At 40.6% G+C, this 21,697-nt stretch overlaps 1 protein-coding gene across 9 annotated transcripts in view; it reads left to right on the plus strand.

The window, feature by feature from the left end:
* The window catches only part of TNRC6C (trinucleotide repeat containing adaptor 6C), a 115,756-nt gene extending 95,227 nt beyond the window's left edge, over positions 1-20,529 (plus strand). For 6 of the 9 annotated variants that reach the window (XM_035104579.2, XM_035104572.2, XM_035104575.2 and 3 more), the window contains 6 exons: positions 289-432; positions 6,955-7,071; positions 11,348-11,542; positions 13,969-14,039; positions 15,859-15,998; positions 17,408-20,529. In XM_035104579.2, the coding sequence (XP_034960470.2) occupies positions 289-432; positions 6,955-7,071; positions 11,348-11,542; positions 13,969-14,039; positions 15,859-15,998; positions 17,408-17,768 (1,028 nt within the window). In that variant the 3' untranslated portion in view covers positions 17,769-20,529. Of the gene's footprint in view, positions 1-288; positions 3,583-6,954; positions 7,072-11,347; positions 11,543-13,968; positions 14,040-15,858; positions 15,999-17,407 lie in introns of those variants that run through there. The other 3 variants (XM_035104578.2, XM_035104580.2, XM_060271831.1) reach the window with 2 other exon arrangements.
* The last annotated feature ends 1,168 nt before the right edge of the window (positions 20,530-21,697 follow it).

Consider the following 21,697-nt stretch of genomic DNA (forward strand, 5'->3'; position numbering starts at 1 on the left):
AAGTATGAGGAACATTTTGCCATGCTATTGGCACATAATTTTTTTTATCCTGGTGTGAACCGGGATAAAACTTCCTACCTGCCTGTTACTAGCACTGAATTCGGACAACAAAATTCATCCATCCAAACCTCCCTTATAAAATGTTTTTTCTTAAATTTTTTATCAAAATGTCCACTCCATCACCAGAGAGTTGTGTACCTGGTTTCATCTTCTGCGCAAAGGTACCTTTTCCCACGCTTGTGGATCTTGGAAAGAAATGTTATGTCATCTTATTTCCCCCCCCAACAGAATTTCATCCTGGGGTACCATGGAAAGGATTGCAGAACATCGACCCTGAGAATGATCCTGACGTTACACCTGGAAGTGTTCCAACAGGGCCAACTATTAACACCACCATACAAGATGTTAATCGCTATCTACTCAAGAGTGGAGGTAGAGTAATATCCATATGTCCTGTTGCCTTTATTGTTTCCCTTCCTTTCTCTTCAACTTCTGTGTTTTTATAGTATACCCAAGTCTGAAAGCCATCTGTACTCAGGACCAGAATTAACATAATTTGCAATTGTATTTGTTCCCCAAACATTTATTTTTTAAGCTATTAACAGCCTTGGAATAGCAGGGGAAAGCCCTATGTAAATCATCTCTGCTGGCTGCTTTCCCACCCAAAATCACTCCTTTCCAGCTGTTCTTTCAACTTGTGGGAAAGACCGAGCCAGATAGGGGAATGACTAAGCAGCCCCTTCCTCTTTGCTTTCAGTTCACAACCTCCTCGTGCTGAATTTTATCTTATTTTTAAGACAAATAGAGAAAGATGCACATCACTAAATGTCATGTCTAGTTTTGGTCCTTACACTCATGCAACTCAAAACTGTGCCTGAATATCTATTTCATAATAGCTGTGTCTGCTTGAACACCTGCCTTGAGTTTTTATGTATTTTAACTTTGACCTGTAAGGGTATCATTTGAAGACTTCATAATCATCTTTGAAATTTTAACCCTGTACAAGTTTTAGTTTAGTGAACAAGTCTTCCATGTTCATCAGAAGTTGCTATGTCACTCTTGAGCTTCAGTAAAGATTTCCTTTTCACATCCTGTACATTACAGCTGTGAAGTCATAATCCAGTTGCAAGCACCTATCCTGTTAACAAGAAAGTGAATATCATAAATCTCATATGGGGTGTCATTTGTGATGAGAAAATGGGCTGACCCGTCACTAAACCCAGAAGCAGGCAATATATATATAAAATAGATGCCCTATATAGTGAATGTTCTTTGTCACATCTTTATCTGAGCTTCCTCAAACACCAGGCTATTGACTATACTAACTGGATTCTAAAGTAGCAGAAACAAGAGCTACATATGAAGATGCCTGGCTTATATTGACTTGCACTGCCTGGTGGAAGTCCAGTAGCAACCATATTAGCTGGGGTATAGCTGTGTTAAGTTTACATTTAACAGGCCTCCCAGTTATAGATCTGAGTTGCTTCACTCCCTATCTTCAAGGATGACTATGAATCAGTTTTGTCCTTAGAAGTTCTGTACATCTGGATGTATTTTCCAGCTATGTTCTTGGATTTGTCAGTTATACCATCTATGTACATTTTACATTGAAGTTAGACACATAAGAATAAGAGATTATGGTCGGTAATAGACATTTCCATGTATGTACAAAGCTCTCTACCTTTTGTTTCCTACATGTACTGTAATACCGTTCTTCCCAACCCAGGCTGTAAAACATAAGGCCAGTGAACTTAGTGTATCTCCCTTTCCTGCCTGGTGGCATCCTTTTGGAATTTAAGGGAATTCCAAATAGCCATTATTTGTGGTCCTTTGCCTCATATTTGTGGGAGCCTTGAAAAGGATGCATGCACCACTACATTTGCCTTGGCCCTTTTCTCCCTAGATTCCAAGGTGGAACTGGTGCCAGGTTTTTCCAGCTTATTTACCCACCGAACTGCACTGAACGACCCTTTTGCATTCTATGAGTGCAGCTAGACATGATCTATGATTAGCTCTCCAGCTCCTTTTTAACAGTTTAATGGCAACTGTGGAGTGTGCAGTGGAAATAGATTCTGAGGTGCTGGTGTGGGGTTTTTATCATTTCCTGATGGAAAGGAAGGAGGGGGGTCCTTTTCCTTCCACCATTTTCACAATTATAACTCATTTCCAAGATTCTAATTCTTCCATCATGAAGACATACAGGTACTATATGGCCGCAAATAGCAGCTTCAGTGGGTGAGTGAGGCATAGCTGCCAAGTTTTCCCTTTTCTTGCGAGGAAGCCTATTCAGCATAAGGGGAAATCCCTTCAAAAAAGGGATAACTTGGCAGCTATGGTGAGGGACAATTTTCATTAGGTGTTAGCTTCTTGCTTTTCCCCAGTACCAGCATCCTAATTGGATTCATGACAGATAAACACCAGCCCAGAAACTTCTAATTTGATTCTGAGATTTGTTCACTGCTGAGCATTACTTTGGTTGAGGGATCAAACTCCACAAGGCAGAGGGGGAAATGAGGGGGGAGAGATGGTAATGAGAGTGTAGACTTGTGGAGTGGGGAAGAGGAATCATAAGTTGTAGAGAAAAAATGGAAATTTGGATACCAAGAGATCTGTACAGGGGGAGGAAGAGTGCTATAGGAAGCATAGAAAAAAATAGGGAAGTGATGGCGGAAACACCTATGGATAGGGAAGCAGAAAAATAGAGGATTCAAAGACAGAATAAAGTGTATGCTGTTTCCCAGTATAGAAAGAAAAGTGGTTAACAGAGAATGGGTTAAAGAAAATGCAGCATTAAAATTTTCAAGAAAAATGAGTTTCAGTTATTAACCATATGATGTAGTACTCTTGCATTACTAAAAATATAAAAGTAGCCTTCAGTTTGACTGAATTCCAAACTATGATTTGAAGTTGTACAGCCCTGTTCTAATGCATAGGCCTACCTTAATGCAGAAGCTATTCATCCCATAGGCAAAGCTGTTTTCATACTGTACAGTAGAAATTGATGTTATAAAATATTATGGAAACCAGAAAAACTTATGGAAAATATTTATTTTGTATAATTCTGTGAACATTTATACATGTGGACTCTTCAATAATGAAGTGGCCAGGTTCATGGTTCAGATATCACATTCCAGTCCTTCACCACCCGACCCCAAAAGAGTTATTATTCCCTTTTCTGTTTTAGAACTTCCTCTAACCACAGTCTAGACAAATTAGTACTAACCTCCAAACATCATTTGACCCATAGTTTAAAGTGGATTTACAAACTGAATTGTCTCCCACCAATCTTTTGAAAGGAAAAGTGTGGGTAATAGAAGGACAGTATATTGTTCTGGATGGGGAAACCAAGGTTATGAAAAGAGCAGGATACATTTGTACTCCACAGACTGTAGACGACAAGATTTTTCTAACATTTGAAGCATTCCTAACATTAACATTTGAAGCATTCCTAAGACTCTCGGGGCTCAGCATCAGATTGCACATATAGAATCATGGAAACTTGTTTTGTTTATGTGTTGCTTCTTGGTTATTATATTGCACAATGAAAATTATCTGCATTTTTTTGGAATGCAAATTAAATTTTAGTATTTGCAACTAGCTGAAGCATCCTGATGCCTATTTATCAGCACATCTTCGTACACATACTTACTACCATAATTTTATCTATCTTATACATGCTGCCTGGATGTTCAGGTTCTCTGTTAGGAATACTGTACAAAAATACTCTGTACATTCAGTATTCAGTATTATTCTTTCAGCAGCTGGCATGAACACAGCTGTGAATGCATTGCCAGAGATGTCTTCTTACAGTCATTAATGACTGTGCCTTCTGCTAGAGGTTGTGGACAAATCTTCACCCACAGCTGTTTCTGTATTACAGCTATTTGCCCTCAGTGCAGATTGAATGTTCTGTCATGCCTTTTTGTCATGATCATTGACAGTTCCACTTTACCTGCATCAAATCTAGGTCACCTTTCTTAGATTCACACCTTTTCCAGTTCATTTTCTCTCATTGAATATGAGGATAGAGGGCATCATACCTGCAATATTCACACCGAAATTGATTGTCTGTGTTTGGACATAATGTTAAACCACAGTAAAATGTTATGAGAATGTGCCTCATTCCCCTTGGGCTTGGGCTCCCCCTCTTCCCCCTGTGATGCAGGCACAAGGAGATCATTTGAAAACTAGACTGTGGTTAAACTTAACTATGGTTAGTGAGAATAGGCCAGATTCATAAATTATGGTTCAAAGTTGGCTTATTGTCACTAACCATAGTTAAGATGCACTGGTTTAGACATGACAATTCCTCCTCATAGCCATGTTGGAAGAGAAGTGGGTAGAATGCAAGCCCACAGAAAGATTGGGCTTGTTCTCATATTGCTAAACTATGCTTTAGTTACTCTGAACCTACCCAATGTCTTAAGTGCAAGATCTCTCTTCTCAGGCTTTTACCCTCCCACTGGTATATTTTTTTACCACAGTATCTGCATTGCTGCAACTTTGACTTACTTCAGCTGTAATGCCAAACCATGCTTTTTCATTAAATGAATGAGCCTCAGGCTCACTTATTCTTTCCTTTCCTCAGATGTTTCCGTTCTTGCCCACACTTCCTGGTTCTTAGCAAACCATAGTTTGTAGAATACATGAGGGAATGAATGAATGCACAAGCGTGTGAGGTTCATTCATGTGAGCTGAGCCATAGGGTTGTGTTCAGCTAAGTTTACTCATGGCAGACCCACTGAAATCAGTGAACATGACTAAGTTAGGTCTAAGTTAAATGGGTCTGCTCTGAGTAAAATTTAGGTGTATACCACTTATAGTCTTCTTACAGCCTTAATGTCTGTAAGCATTCTGCTTCCAAGACTTTTAAAGTAATTTTAGTAATACGGTATTTTCCTTTCATAATTTTCCATAGATCCAACTCCCCCCCCCTTTTATGTGCTAAGGCAGGGTCACCATCATATATGGAGAACATATAAACAGGTTGATGATTTGCTGATTTCCTGGAAGCATGGGAGCCATTCAAAAATATATGTGCTCATGGGAACTAAAGCACTGGTTTCATGCAACACTCACTGACTGCTCAACTGACTTCCTCATAGTCTGGGATGATGCAGTCCACATGAGTGCAGGATATGCAAAACATTATGTAGCGTCGTGCAGTTTCTTTGTGGGTTTTATACTGTTGGTTTTTCACTGGAGCATTGATCCTGGAGCAGAAGTTATCACACAACTTTGTGTTACAATTGGTTTTAGTATGTTTAGTTATCTTGTTATGAAATACTTGTACAGTACAAGATAACGACCAACCTTTTTCAAGACTCAGAAAATAACATCAACTTTCCATTTTCTGAATTTATATACATTGGACATTATCTTCTTGTAGGGGTAGCAGCAAATGTAGGCCAAAAGCTCAACTAGGCTCGGAAGAGATCTGCTTCCCCTCTGCCCGCCCCGCCTCACAGACATGCATGCAGGTAGTGTGATAGGATGTTAGACAGAAAGGAGCAAGGATTTTAGACAGAAAGGAGCATCTCTGTACATCTCATGCATCCCTGTCCAGTCTGTCCTCTGCCCAATACAAGATACTTATTCTATGACCACCAGTGACTTGCAAGGCATGGAGAGAAGGGGCTGGATATATGAGGCATGCACAGATGTCCCATCACAGCGCCTGCATATTTTTCAGTGTTTGAGCAGGCAGAGAAATAAAAACCAGGGAGCCCTATTAGAGTCCTCTGAATGTGGGTGCTGCAGCCGCACAGCATATGGATCGGCCCTGTGTTATTACTAAAAATGCTGGGTGCACGAGCAAGACATACTGCAGCAAACCAGTCACTGAAGAGTGATTCTCTTATTAAAAACCATTCACATATACATCTAGTCTTCACAACAATATAGCAAGGTACCTCAAGCAGAGGATATCTTCACACAACTCAATCTACCATAGACGAGTTCAGTGTGGGATCCTTAAGCCTTTAAGATGAATGGCTGATGTTTGCTCCACCACATCTGAAAACTTGGATAGTCCCTTAATTTATTAGAATAGAGTTGTTGTCCACTTGTAAAGTAATGCTAATGTTAGATTGGATTCGATTATTTGGGCTTTCCCCCTTGAGATTATTCCTTCATGTATACGTTACCCATACCAACTAGATGCCATGTGTGTAAGTCATGTTTAGCCTTTCTGACTATATAAATAACTTCTAAGGTAATTTGTGTGTCTCTGTCTAAGAAGCATTACAACAGAATTTATAATTCCAGGTGGCTTCTAGCAACTTGACCACCCTATTGGTAGCTGGTTTTCAACAGCCTAAATGTGGCAGTTGCACAGTGGCTGCAGAGCACTAGACCTAACACTCGGCTCCCAGGGCAGATCTATGGAGGCATTTGGTCCTGCAGCTCTGGCCTTGGCCTGTGATGTGACTTATTTTGCTGAGGCTTGTGGGAACATCCTATGCAACAAAGCTGGAGGGGGTGGGATTGACTGGCAACAGTTGCAGGGATTCTTGAAGTCAAGTGGGGCAGAGATGAGCACATCTGTCTGACCTGCCTTGCACAGAACAATGCTTTTAACTTTCTGACACATGGGTCACCACAACTGATATGGCTGCATTTTCATAAACATTTTTCATCTACGATTCATGTATCCTGGATACGGTGGCAATGAATGTCACCACCTTGGAAATAACAATTTAAGGAGAGTTAGAATGTATCCTTCTGCATGGGCACAACTACCCTTGTCACTGTGCCACCGTTTTTTGTACTTAGTTCTGCTGCATCGGATCATGCTTCCTATAACATTTCATTCCTAGACCTCAAAAGGCAAGGCTGGATTAGCATCTTACCTTGCATGGTTTCTGTTTGCACATGACGGTGTTAGAATTGCATATGCTACAGTAGACACCATTCTGCCCATCTTTCTTAGTTGCTTCTTTGCTGGTTCTGCAGGGTCATCCCCAACATCATCTCAGAATGCCACGCTGCCTTCATCGAGTGCCTGGCCACTTAGTGCCTCCGGCTACAGTAGCTCTTTCAGCAGCATTGCATCCGCACCTAGCATTGCAGGTATGACCAATGGTCTTTCTACTTAGAGTCCCTCTTTATCCACAAAGAGAGGAGGTTCTCAAAAGGCTTCTGCTCAATGTGGTAATGATGGTCCTGTAGGTGTGCCGCATGTCTTTTGCATACTGTGCTCCTTCAGTCCAGTAACTGTCCTGAGAGTTTGGCAGTGATGAATATGTAACAGGGATGTTTGGCACGGAAAATACTTCAAAATGAGAAACATAAATTAGATAAGAGTGTCAACGCCTTGGTGCATATTGGACTAAATTCTGTTCATGAAAACAGGAAAGCTTTTGACCATCATTCAAGCTAGCTTATACTGTTTCATCAACAGAAGTTGTGGAATAAAGAGCATTGCTTATCTGATGTTGTGTTTCTCATTTCCTGGGAATAAGTTGATCAATACAACCAAAGTCTTTCACTTCTCTTTGTTCTCCCTTCCCTTCCCAACTTTGCCTACCCATCTCAGCAAATGTCTTGACAAAGCAGAAAGTGGGCAATGTGGTCACTGTCAACATATATGTGGCTGAACTTCCATTGCATTACTTCTAACACATACCCAGCAATTTTCAAGATGCTGTCAGCCGTCTTGCTTTGTTCAGCCACCCTGGGGCCAATAGGTGCAAGTGGACTCAATAGGGCAAAGGGGGGTCAGGGTCGGGGGCAGCAACAAATTGTGTCCTTATTGCCCATCTCTAAATTCCCAAGTGGCCTTCTTGATCATGCCCTTTTCATATGGTGCATCTTATTACAAAACGAACACCTGTGCCTGTATTGTAAAGGTAAGATTTGTTTCCAAACAATAAATAGCTTGACTTATTCTGGGCCAGCCCAAACTTTTGCCAAATTGAAGCAAAAAGCCCTACTGTCTTGGTCCTGTGACTTCCTCTTTGACCTGGGGAAGGGGTGAACAAAACAGGCCATAAAAGTTTTTTTGGCAATGCTTAGCCTGGTTTTCTTCCCAGTGCCATATATAGGAAAAGGTGATGAGTTTGATCCCTTCATGCTGTAGAAGTTCAAGGGAAGGCCCAGCTTCTCCTCCTCCTTTCCTCTCTTTTCTCTTCATTTCAAAAGGAATAGGGTTGTTTCTGTGCACATGTTTTGTTCCTACCTGGAGACAGGGGCTAGGTCAGCAAAGTGGAGGGTAACTTGTGCCTTATCTCACATTGCCCATGAACCAAGAAGGAAGCAGCCAGTGCAGCTTTTAATCACTCAGTGGGAGGAATTGTGCCATGCACCCCCACATTGCATATCACACATTAGAAGGGGTGGGGCACAATGCTTTTACTGTGAGAACAGGTGCTTGCTGCTTACTTTTTTCCTGAGTAGTGCTGAGGAGTTTGTATTGCAAACTTTCTCAAGTTACCCTTGCCACTGCCACCTAATTTTCTCCCAGAGATGGGGGGCTTCAACCTGCAGATGTTGCCAGGCCTACCCTAACTAGAATCAAAATGCCAGCAATGTTGCAGTTACAAATGTATGCATTTTAATTGATTGGCCAAAATAAAACACTTAACATCTAGCAGATAGGTAATTTTTGAGAGCCATGATCAAAATGTTAATATGTTGACATGATACTGTTTTATTTTGGTCTCCAGACTGAAGACTGTGAGGGTATTGGGTTTCCCACTGCTGAAAATGGAAAGGAATGCTGAACTCCTTTTCAGCCAGCAACTGGACAGCCCATGGATCTGATGTTTTTTTATTGTAGCCCAAAACCTCAAAAATATTTTGAACATTTATTTTTCCTGCTTTTGAGTTACATGGTCTTCTTACAGTACTTTGGCCCCCTTGATGTAAACAATATGTAACCTACCACCACAGCTGGATGCAGACTTAGATAGTCCAAATGATAATTCCAGTAACTGTGAATTTCGTAATGGGCAGTTTAACCTGAAATCTGTAAGTAATAGGGAAAGCTCAGCTGTTTTTCTTTACTGTTTTTCCACACTGCCTGAAGTCCTGAGAAACTGGTATACAGCTGGAATCTTATACTCTATTTCAGATCTCCCATCTCCCCGGGCTTGCTTTGGGAACCATATGGGGCAAACAGCACAAAATGGACCCCACAAACGGCTACATGAACACAGGTCTGCATGAATGTAAATGATCTTGGTGGGTTGTGGAAACTGTTTCCACAGCTCGCCAATGTCATTTACATTTATGCAGACCTGTGCTCAGGTAACCATGCTTTTGGTTTCTTATATTTATGTACCCATTAAGGCTTGTATCCAGCCAAGTTCTTCTTTCAGCTCAAGGGCTTTTGTCTGTGCAGTGGAATATCTTCTTCCCATGTGCCGCTCTCCCCAAATCTGTTCTGGGGGTTCCCCCAACCCTCCTGAGCAGATGACGGGCATGGGGACGAGAGGGAGAGGAAGTCCCATTGCACAGGCAGAAGTCCTGCATTAAAAAGACAACCTCAGTGGATACAATCTTAAATCTTCAGCTCTTTAGATTAAGTAGTAAAAGTGTGTATTTTTAAAAGATTACCTGTTAACAATTCTTTAAAAGGAAATAAAACAAGTTTACTTACCCTTAATTTTAACTTTTATGCCCTGCTCCTTCATGTAGCTTTTCTCCTTCTACTATTTTTACGTATCATTTATCTACTTCAACCATTTATATACTGCTTAACAACGTAAGTCTCTATATGGTAAATTGTGCACTGACCATGTGAGAACCAGTGACATAATGGTAAAACTCTTTTGAAAATGTTTTCTTTTCTTTCTTTTTTTAAAAAAATGACGATTCAACATTGAATATTACTTTTAAATCAGGCTCATATGGTTTGTAAGACCATTTTTGCAGCATTTAACATTTTTATCCTTTGAGTTCATCTTGTTGAAAACATTGTATCTAGAAGGAGAACCAACTTAACTGCAGGTGAATTCACACATATCACAGCTGTACAGTTTGCACACAACATAAGGACTGGGTCCTGGTTCTTTTTATTTTTAAAAAAGAATGTGTGGTGAGGAAGCCCACACAAGTTTGAAGTTCACATTGGGACAAGGCTGTGTGTTTAAGTTACACTCTCACAGCACAAGGCATACTCCATGGTAAATGTGTTTAGTACTGCATGTGTGAATCAGCTTCCTCTCTTTATATACATGTGAAAATACTTTAAAGCTGGGAAGTTATCTTGCATTTTTCTTGCTGACCTCTAAGTACCTCATTTATATGATGCTTAATAATGTGCATTTCTTTGCTTTCGTTGAACACATACTATTCATTTCTGGTAGTGAAGAAGAATAAGAAAGGGATGTGTGATTGCAGGAATAAATGTTGTGCCATGAGGGGTCCTTGTGGAAACATTTCAGATTAATATGGGAGATAACAAGATGAGGAACTCCCTATCTTCTCTCTTTCACTCCCTCCTCAGAAAGAAGGAGAGAAAGGTGCTTCTCTCATTTCTGGGATGGCAGTTGAGAGGTCAACTCTCTCCCCTCTGAGAGCCAAAGTAACAGCTACCAAGGTACAAGAATGCCAATGATAGTGTAGATTCAGTAATACGCTATGTCTAAAGGATGCAGAAGGAGCAAGATCTCCCTGTCTCTTGCATCCTTCACTCCCATCGTCCTTTCCCCACAGATAACAGGAGAGGAAACAGTTTCCATATTGTTAAGCAAGAAACAGCCTGATGTGGTCTCTTACTGCTTTCAGGCTATCTAGAAACAGTTGGAGAGTACCCAGGGTAATTGCTGGGCAATAACTTAAGATGTCAGCAATTCTCTTCCTCCTGTGGATAGAGAAGGAGGAGCAGGAAGAGGAGAAGGCGTGAAATATGGTGATGGGGCAATGGGGCTTGTCAGCAGATCACTTTTGGAACTAGCAGGGGACTTGATCCACCATAACCTCTAGCATACTCAGAAACAAACATGACAGTTCCTCCAGTTCAAGAAAAAGAAGAAAAAGACTAATGTTAGGCGCTTAGCTATTTAAAACCTGTAAGTTTTAAAATGTTTTATTCTAAACTAATGTTTTATTTCAAACTTGTTTTATTCAGAAGTCAGATTAATTTCAGACCTTACAGTTTGGACTCTGGAAGCATTTACTAATGGGACTGTTGTCCAAACCAGGAGGAACAAATCTGGGATCTTTAAAGGCAGTGGATTAATTATGCAGATATATTAGCAAGAGAAGCTCTGCCAGTTATGATCAATGTTAGCTATAGTGCTTATTATGCTGGTGTAAAGAGAACAGAACAGAACCCTGGGGATCACTCAGTGTCCCTATACAACATTCTAACAAATACATGAATTGCATTTCTCTGTTGCAGGTAAACTGTCAGACATCAAATCAACGTGGTCCTCTGGCCCAATTTCTCACACACAAGCCTCTCTGTCCCATGAACTGTGGAAGGTGCCCAGAAACACTACTGCTCCTACAAGACCACCTCCAGGCTTAACAAACACCAAGCCATCATCTACTTGGGGTGCCAGCCAACTGGGTTGGACCAGCTCTTACTCCTCTGGTATTCCTGACTCCTGTCTTTTTTCCTTTCCTTTCCTTTCCTCTTTTTTTTTTTGCAATGCAACAACTTTTTTGTTCTTATCCCCTTGCTGTGTTCAGGTTTTTTAATGTAGCAAATCTGTAGGTCTCGAAGGGAGAGTGGAATGCACTTATTTGCTGGATTATTCCAGAGATGGAAAATTCGTGCAACCAGTCAGACGTGACAGTTCTCCCCAGAAAGTACTTTTCTCAGTAATTTCCTCTGTGGCAGGTGCATTTCTATGTGCTATTAGCAGTTGTGCTTTCAGTAATTCAGGATAAAAGCCATTGAAAACTTACTGGGGAATAAACTCAGCTGTGGTTCCCCCAAGCCTGCAAACACCTCTCTCTTCCGCATGAATGATAAGATCCACACTCAGAGAATGAGTTTACTGTTGGTGTCCATGATTATATCATTTGGTATATAAGTTCATACCTATTTACCAAATCACTGCAAGTTACTGAAAGTGGGTATTGATGGAACTTTCTCTCTCCGCTCCCCCATATTTTTGTAGAGAAAATAATGCACAATTGTACTGCATATGCTAAGCAGAATTTTGTAAAACGAGGCATGTTACCCCATAAGGCAAAAACAGGCTACAAGAGAGTCTTGTTGAAACCTCAGACTGTAATGTAAGCAAGGGCTATGCAGTTAAAGGCAAGAGGGACTTAGGTTGTTTGTGCTGCAAATAGGACATAACTATCTTAAGCTTCTGGAATTCATGGAAACTCAAAAATGAGATCAACATTTTTGCCACTGTTTTCCTACTGGTTGTTCTGCACAGTCCTAATGGGAACCATGTTGATCTCCATGATAACTGATGCTAGCGCAAAATTGATTGGCGGATCAGCACAAGTGGCACAGCTTGCTATAGCACAAAACAGCTATATTCGGAGATTTCAATGATTCAGAAGAGCTGTGATTGGGATGAGCAATCAGCTACGAAGGAAGCTGAGTGGAAAGGGGACGGAAGTCCTGGATACTTGCTGAGTGGAGAGGGATTTTATGCTGAAGTCCTGCTTGCCAATTTCCACAGGCATCTGTTTGGGCACTGTGAGAACAGGATGCTGGACTAGATGGGCCCTTGGCCTGATCCAGCAGTCTTTTCTTATGATGGCTTTACTAGTGAAAATTCTTCAGCTGATACCATCACACCCAAATGCTCCCGAATAAGTGTGGGCCCTTAGTGCAGCACCAGGCAGAATCCTCTGGAAAGCAATGGCAAAACACTGCAAGTTAATTCTGAATGAAGGGAAGATGTGTAATGAAGACATACATAGCTTCCCATAAGATGCAAAATCCATAAAAAGGTTTATCCCTGTCCTGACTTTATGATCCATTTATTTGGCTACTTCTGTTTCACACACCATGCACTGTTTCAGATGGATTTTTTCATTTGTCACAATATTTATTGTTTTACCAGTAAGTGTGGAAATGAAATGCTCCCATCAACTCTTTGAAAAACACACATTATTAGCTTTTTATGAGCTCCACCTGGTGGCCGAATAACAAGGATTCAAATTTCAGCTTCAGTGCAGTAACCCACCTGACTTGGAAGTCATGTGCCTTTTTAAAATGCTGCCATTTAAATGTCAAAGCAGTGCAGGTTCAGCAATTAACACTGCCTTAGTATAGAGGAAATAATGAACTGGAAATCTAGAGTTGATTTGCTTGCTCTACTGTACATATAATGGGTGCTAGATGTCTGGATCACAGCTGGAAGATACGTTCTTAATCTGTTTCATTCATCCTGTGCCTTACATGGCATTCTGCTCTATGCAATTACCCTGTCACATCACCTATTCAAATATGATAAGCTGGACTCCTGGGGCCTTAACTCGGCATATCTGAAAATCAGGAGGTGTAGAAGCAGCAATATCCTTTTGAAATTGCCTTCTGAGCATTTGAAACTATTGTCTTTAAACACAATCTTTAAAAATCATGATCTGGTCATTTTGTAAAACAAAGCTTGACAGATAACAGTGTCAAAGGATAACAACAGAAAAGGCCACAGGTTGCTTATAATTCCATTAATCTCACCTCATAGCTACTGAAACATAGCATCACTGATGCTGCTTAGAGAGACATCTGTTCTGCAGTTTCCAGAGGGGTAACCTGCAGCAAAAAAATAGCAAAGATTATTGTGGCACCTCAAAGGCTATTATTGCATTAGCTTTTATGGACTAGAGTCCATGTTAGCTGATGCATGATTGTGGTATAGGTATTTACAGTACTGTCTCAGTGCTGCTAAGGGGAAAAAAAGGTTGGTAGGCATTTGATAAGTCACCTCCTTATTAGGAATCCCTATAGCAGTTCTATTCCTCATGTTTGTGTTCTGCATGTTGTATAGCCTTCATTCAGTAAGTTGGGTTGGGCTCTCCATAATCTTTCTTTTCTTTGTGGTATAGGCTCAGCCTGGAGTACTGACAGCTCAGGAAGAACAAGTAGCTGGCTGGTCCTCCGTAACCTCACACCCCAGGTAAGCAAAGCTCCCAGATTAATTCAGAAAATAGCTGTGGGCCATCTGAGATATCGGGGAGATAAAAATTGGCACCCTGCTTCTAAATCCTTGTGCTATATAGCTGCCTATAATTGTCAGTGTTTATGACACTGCATTAGCACAGCCATTGGTGCATCCTGTCCTAAGCACTCATTACGGGTGCTGTACGTTTTAGGATTGGCTCATTTAACCCTTTGCAAACACACCTAGAACCAAATGCAAATCCTCATTCTTGAGAGCCCACTGTGTTTTTATTTAGTGCTGCAAAGTTTGCTAAATTTAAAATAGAATCTCCATACCCAGAAGTGAGCAAACGTCCAAGTTTGTGGGATCTGAGCCCAGATATTTGTTTTCAATAGTAGCACCCAGTGCTTTCTCACCAAAATCCAATCCTAGTTTCTTCCCAAATTTTCTTCATTTCAGCAGCCCGATCTGAAAGGAAAGGTGGTTGCTATGGTTCAACCAAAGGGAGTCAGAATTCCTTAGTGATTACTGCACTCAGATCCCTTTGCCCACCCTATCCTAACCTATTCATTTATTGATTGAATCCTTGCAAACCATATCACATGAGTAGGCATGAGCAATGAACACAAGCTGCCTTGAAAATACAGAGTTCTTCCTCCTGCTTTTGCAGGTTTCATTGCCAGATGTAAAACGGGGCCATCAGCTAATGCAGAAATACGATCTTAAAAATAATTGGGACATCAAATGATTTGATACCCAGAAATATACGAGGTTGTCTTTCAGTAGCACGGCTGTTGGTATATGTTACAGAAAGTGTACTATTTCCCCTGATGGCTTTAGGTGGTCTATGGAAGCAGTAAGAGCAGCTATCTGACCTCCTAGTGGTTGCAACTATAAAACATTTGCAAAGTTAAACAAGGTCTGGTATGGTTTCAGATTGGATGGGTGACCGTGTGTTGAGATTCCTGTATTGCAGGGGGTGATCTTTGGGATACCTTCTAACTCTACAATTCTGTGACACTGTATGAGAAACTCACACATCCACTTTTCCATGTAATTACTGGAGAAAGTCACCAATCGATCCCATATGGAAATGTATGGCCACCAGAAATGGGGTTCAGCTCAGCCACCTGCCCATGCAGGAGATACACATGCAGGAGAAACTGTAGTCTTACTATAGTGAATCTGCTCTACATGGGAAAAAAGCTTAGCCATCTTTAGATGTGGAGGGGCCGTGCCACCCTCCCAACACTGGCATCACTGCTCCTTACCTGGACAGTGCAGAGTAGGACAGAGCTGTGCAGGTGCATCAGTGGAGCCATTCACTGGCCACTGCCCCCCACCCTTCACCATCCTGGTAAGTGGCAGCAGTACTGGTGTCAGGAGGCGACACCACATCGACCACTCTGGGAAATATCTCACTCTGGGAAATAATCTTAAACAAGTTCCCTGACTCAGAAGATGCATAGCATTAGCAGCCAGATCAAATGCTTTACGTTAAGACAAGTCTGATTAAAGTCTTATTTCTCTTTGGGTTAATGGGGTAATTAAGCAATCCTACCAATTAAAGCTTTCAGACTTAATGAACATGACCTCAAAATACTTGGCACAGAGGCTTACAGAAACAGCTTGAGTGTAGCTATGCTGATATCGGGGAGCAGGCAGAAAGAGAAAGAAGTGGGTGTGAGTTGCCTTGTTGTACTGGATCTCCAGAGAGAATGTGAGTGAGTGCAGTTAAATTTTGGAGAAAGGCTGGATAAAACCAATGTGATGCAGGTGTTCCTTCCACATGACATCTCTAAATCAATCTCATTTGTGCTCCTTTTCCAATTAGATTGATGGCTCTACACTGCGTACTCTATGCTTGCAGCACGGTCCTCTTATTACATTCCATCTGAACCTGACTCAAGGGAATGCTGTGGTTCGATACAGTTCCAAGGAAGAAGCAGCGAAGGCCCAGAAATCTCTGCATATGTATGCAATCTATTCAGTATTTGCTGTGGTTCATATGTGACCTCTGTGTCTTAGTTTGGTGTGTCTGTAAGAGCAGAAGCAGAAGAACTGAATAATGAAAATTAAGCTGTGAGATTTATGAGCAGGGCATTAAGTGAAAATGATACAGGATATGCCTATAAAAACTGGCAAATTCCAAAAGAGGTAGATTTGCTCCTACTTAGGACTCCCAATTCTATTCAACAGCAGTCCCGAAGCTTCTGCAGCTTTTATCCTGCACTGAATTAAAAACCAATAAAATTAAGTTTAACATTTTAATGTTTGCAGTAACCCACAATGCATTCCTAAATGTGGGTTGGTGAGGAGGAAACCTAGAGACATGGTGGATCAGTCTCAGCTTTGGTTATGGAGTACTTTTGCAGCATTTCATTATGTAAGGCCAGAAGTAGTAATTAGAGTTAATTAAGAAGAAGAATGGTAGTCTCCACCCCTTGGCTTACTGTGTGGTGTGTTCATTGCTAGACATGCAGGAGGGTGTGAAGATAGGGATTGGAAAAATGATTTCTGAGGCCACAGAGGCATGCAATTGAAAGCAGTGCTCTTGCCCAGTACAGTTCCCAGGGGAAGAAGGCACATGAGAAGGTTCTCTTCCAGGTGAAAGATTTCCCTCCCTCTCAGCTTTTGCATGGTACTTCTTGTCAACCACACTACCAAAGCGGCTCAGGAGAAGAAAAGTGGATGGACACACACTTGCATACATGTGGAATATAATTATGTGGATCTAGAATAAACCCATGATTTTGGTATTTGAACAAGCAACCACAAGTCTTAACCAAAGGCCATGGGTTGAAAAATAATAGCCACTTCTGTCTTTGAGGAGACAGCCAAAGTAGAACTGACTGCTATTTTTTGTATACCTCCTGCTAGCCAGCATCACCTTCCAGATGTTTTGGACCACAGTACCTGTCAGCCCTAGCCTGCATGGCTGCTCTGCCTAGGGCTTATACAAGTTGTCATCCAAAGCATCTGGAATTCTGGTCCAAAGAAATGGGTTTTGGAAAGGTTGTCTATCATCTGAAATATATATTCTAAACTCTACGGAAGTCTATATATTCATAACAAAATAAAGTATGCAAAATAAATGTGTGTGTACTTTGTATGCTACGTGCATCCATAGATTTGCTTGGTGCAGTTAGCTTCAAGCCCTGTTTTTTCATATGTACATGTAGCATTCCCGCCACTGAGTGATGATTGCAGTATATAGATAACCATACATTAAAATAGAAATAGTAAGGATTGATTTATTAGATTTTCATAGCATTAGGTTTCATAACAGAATATGAAAATGGCCTGAGACAAATCCCCCTCTCTGAGCCCAGGTAAGAGTGTGGTTTACCTTTGAGCATCTCTGTGTCTTTCTCTGTTTTCAGGTGCGTTTTGGGGAACACTACCATCTTGGCCGAGTTCGCTGGAGAAGAGGAAGTGAACCGTTTCTTAGCACAAGGCCAGCCACTGCCCCCCACCTCCAGTTGGCAGTCCAACACTGGAACCACTCAGACACGTTTGGGCTCCACAAGCAGCTCACACGGCATGGTGCGCAATGATGCAGGCCACTGGAATACCCCCTGCCTAGGTGGCAAAGGGAGCAGTGATCTGCTCTGGGGCGGGGTCCCTCAGTACTCAAGCAGCCTTTGGGGTCCACCCAGTACCGATGACGGCAGGGTTATCGGAAGCCCAACGCCTTTGAATACTCTGCTCCCAGGTGACCTTCTCAGCGGGGAGTCCATTTAGGACACCAGAGAAACAAGAAACAAAATGGAAGTAACAATCATCAGCACTAAAGGAAAATAATGGTAACCCTTTCCAGTCCAGGGCATCGCGAAGAATCCAGCTTTAATAGATCAGACTGGCAGCCCTTTTTTTTAGTACCTCTGTCCAATATCGACTATGAAACTCTGCCGAAGTCCTTGTGAACTGTTAGTGCAACAGTATGGGCTCCCTTTGGTCAGTGTCACGTGCTAATGATAGGTTTTATGTGGGTTTTTTTCCAATGGCTTTTTAATTTTGTTTTTATGTTTGTATGGTGTTTTTAAAGACGTATAAAAGCTGCTTAGACTAGTTCTATCATGAAGGGCACTTTTCAGAATTTGGGCTGGAAAGGGTTATTTTATCAACTGTGGGAGTCGGGGAGGGATGAAAGGGGGGGAGGGTTGTGAGAAAGCCTATTTAAGATGAGCCTGTGATAATTATGCACATTACCAGAGGCGGATCCAGTAATCAGTAGGGGATGGCATCCGACCAGCCCGTCAGCAGTCAGCAGCCTCAGGGGAACAAATCCTATGCCCCTCAGCTGCACGACTTGGATTGAGAGGTGGGGTGGAATATCCATGTCCACTACTCCCACGGGTCTTGCCTATGCACATTACACTTGTTTCATTACTTTTTTGTGTCACTGTTTTTTCTTTAAAACTCCCCCCAAAAAATTGTAAAAAAAAGAAGAAGAAGGTTTTTTAAAGAAACATATCAAACATGCAACTATACTTGAATCCAGCAGGCCAATAACAAAATGTGAACACTTTCTATTATTACACTTCCAGGTCGGCACCAGAAAACAAAAGAACAGGCTCTAGGAATATTTTTGTTAAGTTCTTTCTTATACGTATGCATTGGGGGAAAAGATGGATAGATGTGTGAGCGTATGGACGTGTGTGCGCGCCAGTTGTACAACTGAACAAATTGTGTGACTTTTTTCCTTTCTTTCCTCCTCCCCACTTCTCAGTATATGCTTTTGATTTGCTATTTGGTCAAACGTTTAATTGTTATTAGCTTCTAACTTTGCACTGAGTGTCCACAGCCCTTCTTGTAGCTAATCCTACTTGTTTTAAAAAAAGAAAATTGAAAAAAAAACTGATAAGAGGGGCTGGCGACAATTCACGTGTAAATGTTTACTCAAGGACTCTTACTGCATTTTAAAAAAACTTACAGTGTGTATCTCTGGAGAATAATATGTATATCTACCTTTAGCAGCTTTTTATTGTGGACTAATGCAAGGAAATAAGTACCGGAGTATTGCACCAATTTTTCCCCCATTCGGAATATAAAGTTTTAAAAAAGGAAAAAAAAAACTCTTGTTGAACTGTGGCCATAAATACTTGTAAAGAGTGGATGGTTCCCTGCAAGCCGGAACGGAAACAAGCACTTGGACATAGGTTTTGACTGCTTTTGGAGGAGCCTACGGTTTCGGCTCCCACCTGTTTACAGACCTTTTTTTTTCCTCCTTCAAACTTTAAAATAAAAAAAGGAATTGAAAAAAAAGAAAAAAAATAGACTTCCATCATAAAGAAACCTATTTTCAGAATGAAGATATGCTACTTCAGAGCTCTGGGATTGAACAGTGTTTGTTGTTGTTGTTGTTATTGTTGTTGTTGTTGTTGTTTATCCTTTTCTTTGGCCATTGCTGTGTACTCCTTTGTTGTTTTTTCCTCCTCTTCGTCAAGAGTGGCGAAAAATATTGTGATCACTATCTTGCACATGGTGGAAGATGTCTCAGGAAAGCCGGGTTTCCCGAGGAGCAACTCCACACCATTTCATGTATTTTTTAAACCCAACTCCTAGCACTGAAGATATTATTAAAAAAACAAAATGAAAAAAATAAAAATAAAAAAGACAGTAAGAGAAGAAGAAAAATACCTAATCTAATGTGTAGCAGTTACATATTTACCAAATAATGGACTCAAAAGAAATAGATGTTTGAAGAGTGCTTTATATATTAAAAATTGCTTTATGTTTAAAAATGATCAATGTTTTTGATTGTTTTGAAAGGAAGAAAGACAATGGAATAACATACCCTTTGAGTATGTTTTAAAAATTATATGAACATTGTGCTCCCTGCCTGCTTGGATCAGGAAACTTGTGCATTACATTTTTTGTTTTGTTAAAGATTAGCTTTTTAATGGTTTTGTCCAATTAAAAAGGGTCCTGCAAGATTGCAAATCAACAAAAGCTGGTTTTCTAGAGGATCATGAACTATGCACAGATTGGGTTCCAGACTTGTGTTTTCTCAAGTTTTCGTAGTGTATTTAGCTGAATACCCTTTTCTCAGAGTGCTTGCATCTCATTGTCATTACACGCACTCTACATATGTATTGTGTATATATATATCTCTCTCCCTTAATACACACACAGACACACACACATTATATTTATATATATATAATACATATGTGCCTATGTGCGGATTGAAATAGTCAATACAATTTTCCATGCTGAAGTTTAGTAATGAGTTGTAGAAAAAGAACTCCTGATCATTTAAAATTGGGGATGGACATAAAAAAAAGCAAATACATCCTGTTAAACTTTTGTTTTTGCCTTCTTTCATTTTGAATTCAAGATGTCTGTAACTCTGAGATGAAAAGATAAAAAAAAAGTTTGTGGCTTTTAATGTTATTTCTCCTCATAGAATGTGATTGTTAAAAACATGCACCAGAAGTTGCTTTCAAGAGTACGAAGATTCTTTGAAACTTAATAAACTGCAGTTTTTCTTGGCTGTTAAGATGACCGTGTATTTTTCTTGTGTACAAAGATGACTGTTAATTCTAGCTTTGATCACAGGGGGTTGTTTTTGTTGTTGTTGAGGGCATTTTTAAGGCTTTCCACATTCATACATGTGCAACCTGCCAATATCTGAAGTGATTAAAATTTCACCTTCCATATGTGTATACATTAATTTACATGCTATCTTCCAGTTACAGATTGTGGACTTGCGGCTTGCAATTGCCTACTCTTGCCATTTGTATCTGATAGCTGTCCTCTTAATCTTTCTGACGTAATATAGGAATGCATTGTCTATGAAACAGTTACTGTATTTTTGTTAAAATGCTACATGTCTGTTTTTGTCTTTTACAATACCGTGGAACAAATTCTATAATTCTGCTGCAGTTGTGATGAAATAAGAGGCAGAATTCAGAGTACAGTGGTACCTCGGTTTAAGAACAGTCCTGTTTACGAATGATTTGGTTTACGAACTCTGCAAAACTGGAAGTAGTGTCCTGATTTGCGAACTTTACCTCAGTTTACAATGAGGCCTCATTAGGGAAAGCGCGCCTTGGTTTAAGAACAGTTTTGGTTTAAGAACAGACTTCTGGAACGGATTAAGTTCATAAACCGAGGTACCACTGTATAAACTCTGCAAACAAACCCAATTTTGTCATGCTTCTGAGCCACCCTTCCATTTGCCTCAGTATTAATGGACCTCTTGAGAACAAAGACATCCACAGGTAGAATTGAAAAGTGAGCAGAGAGACTATAATCACAGTCACAAGACAATGTTTATGAGCATTCATTTATGGTAAATTAATACCACCTTTATTTTTCTTCTCTTTATATTATAATTCTTTTAAGAGCCTTGTTCCCCTAATCCCTATTTTAATCATAATCAAATTTGTCTGCCTCTAAAGGTTTCAAATAGTAACTTTCTGAAAGAGGGAACAGCCTTGATTGTGATGCACTGAGACCACAATCCTTTACATCAGGCATGTCAAACCTGCAGCCCTCCAGATGTTTTGGACTACAATTCCCACCTTCCGCAACCACTGGTCCTGCTAGCTAGGGATCATGGGAGTTGTAGGCCAAAACATCTGGAGGGCCGCAGGTTTGACATGCCTGCTTTACATAGTTAACTGGGAATAAGTTCCACTGAATTTAGCGGGGATTACTTTTGA

This window comes from Zootoca vivipara, chromosome 2, assembly GCF_963506605.1.
Source record: "Zootoca vivipara chromosome 2, rZooViv1.1, whole genome shotgun sequence".
Taxonomy (NCBI): domain Eukaryota; kingdom Metazoa; phylum Chordata; class Lepidosauria; order Squamata; family Lacertidae; genus Zootoca; species Zootoca vivipara.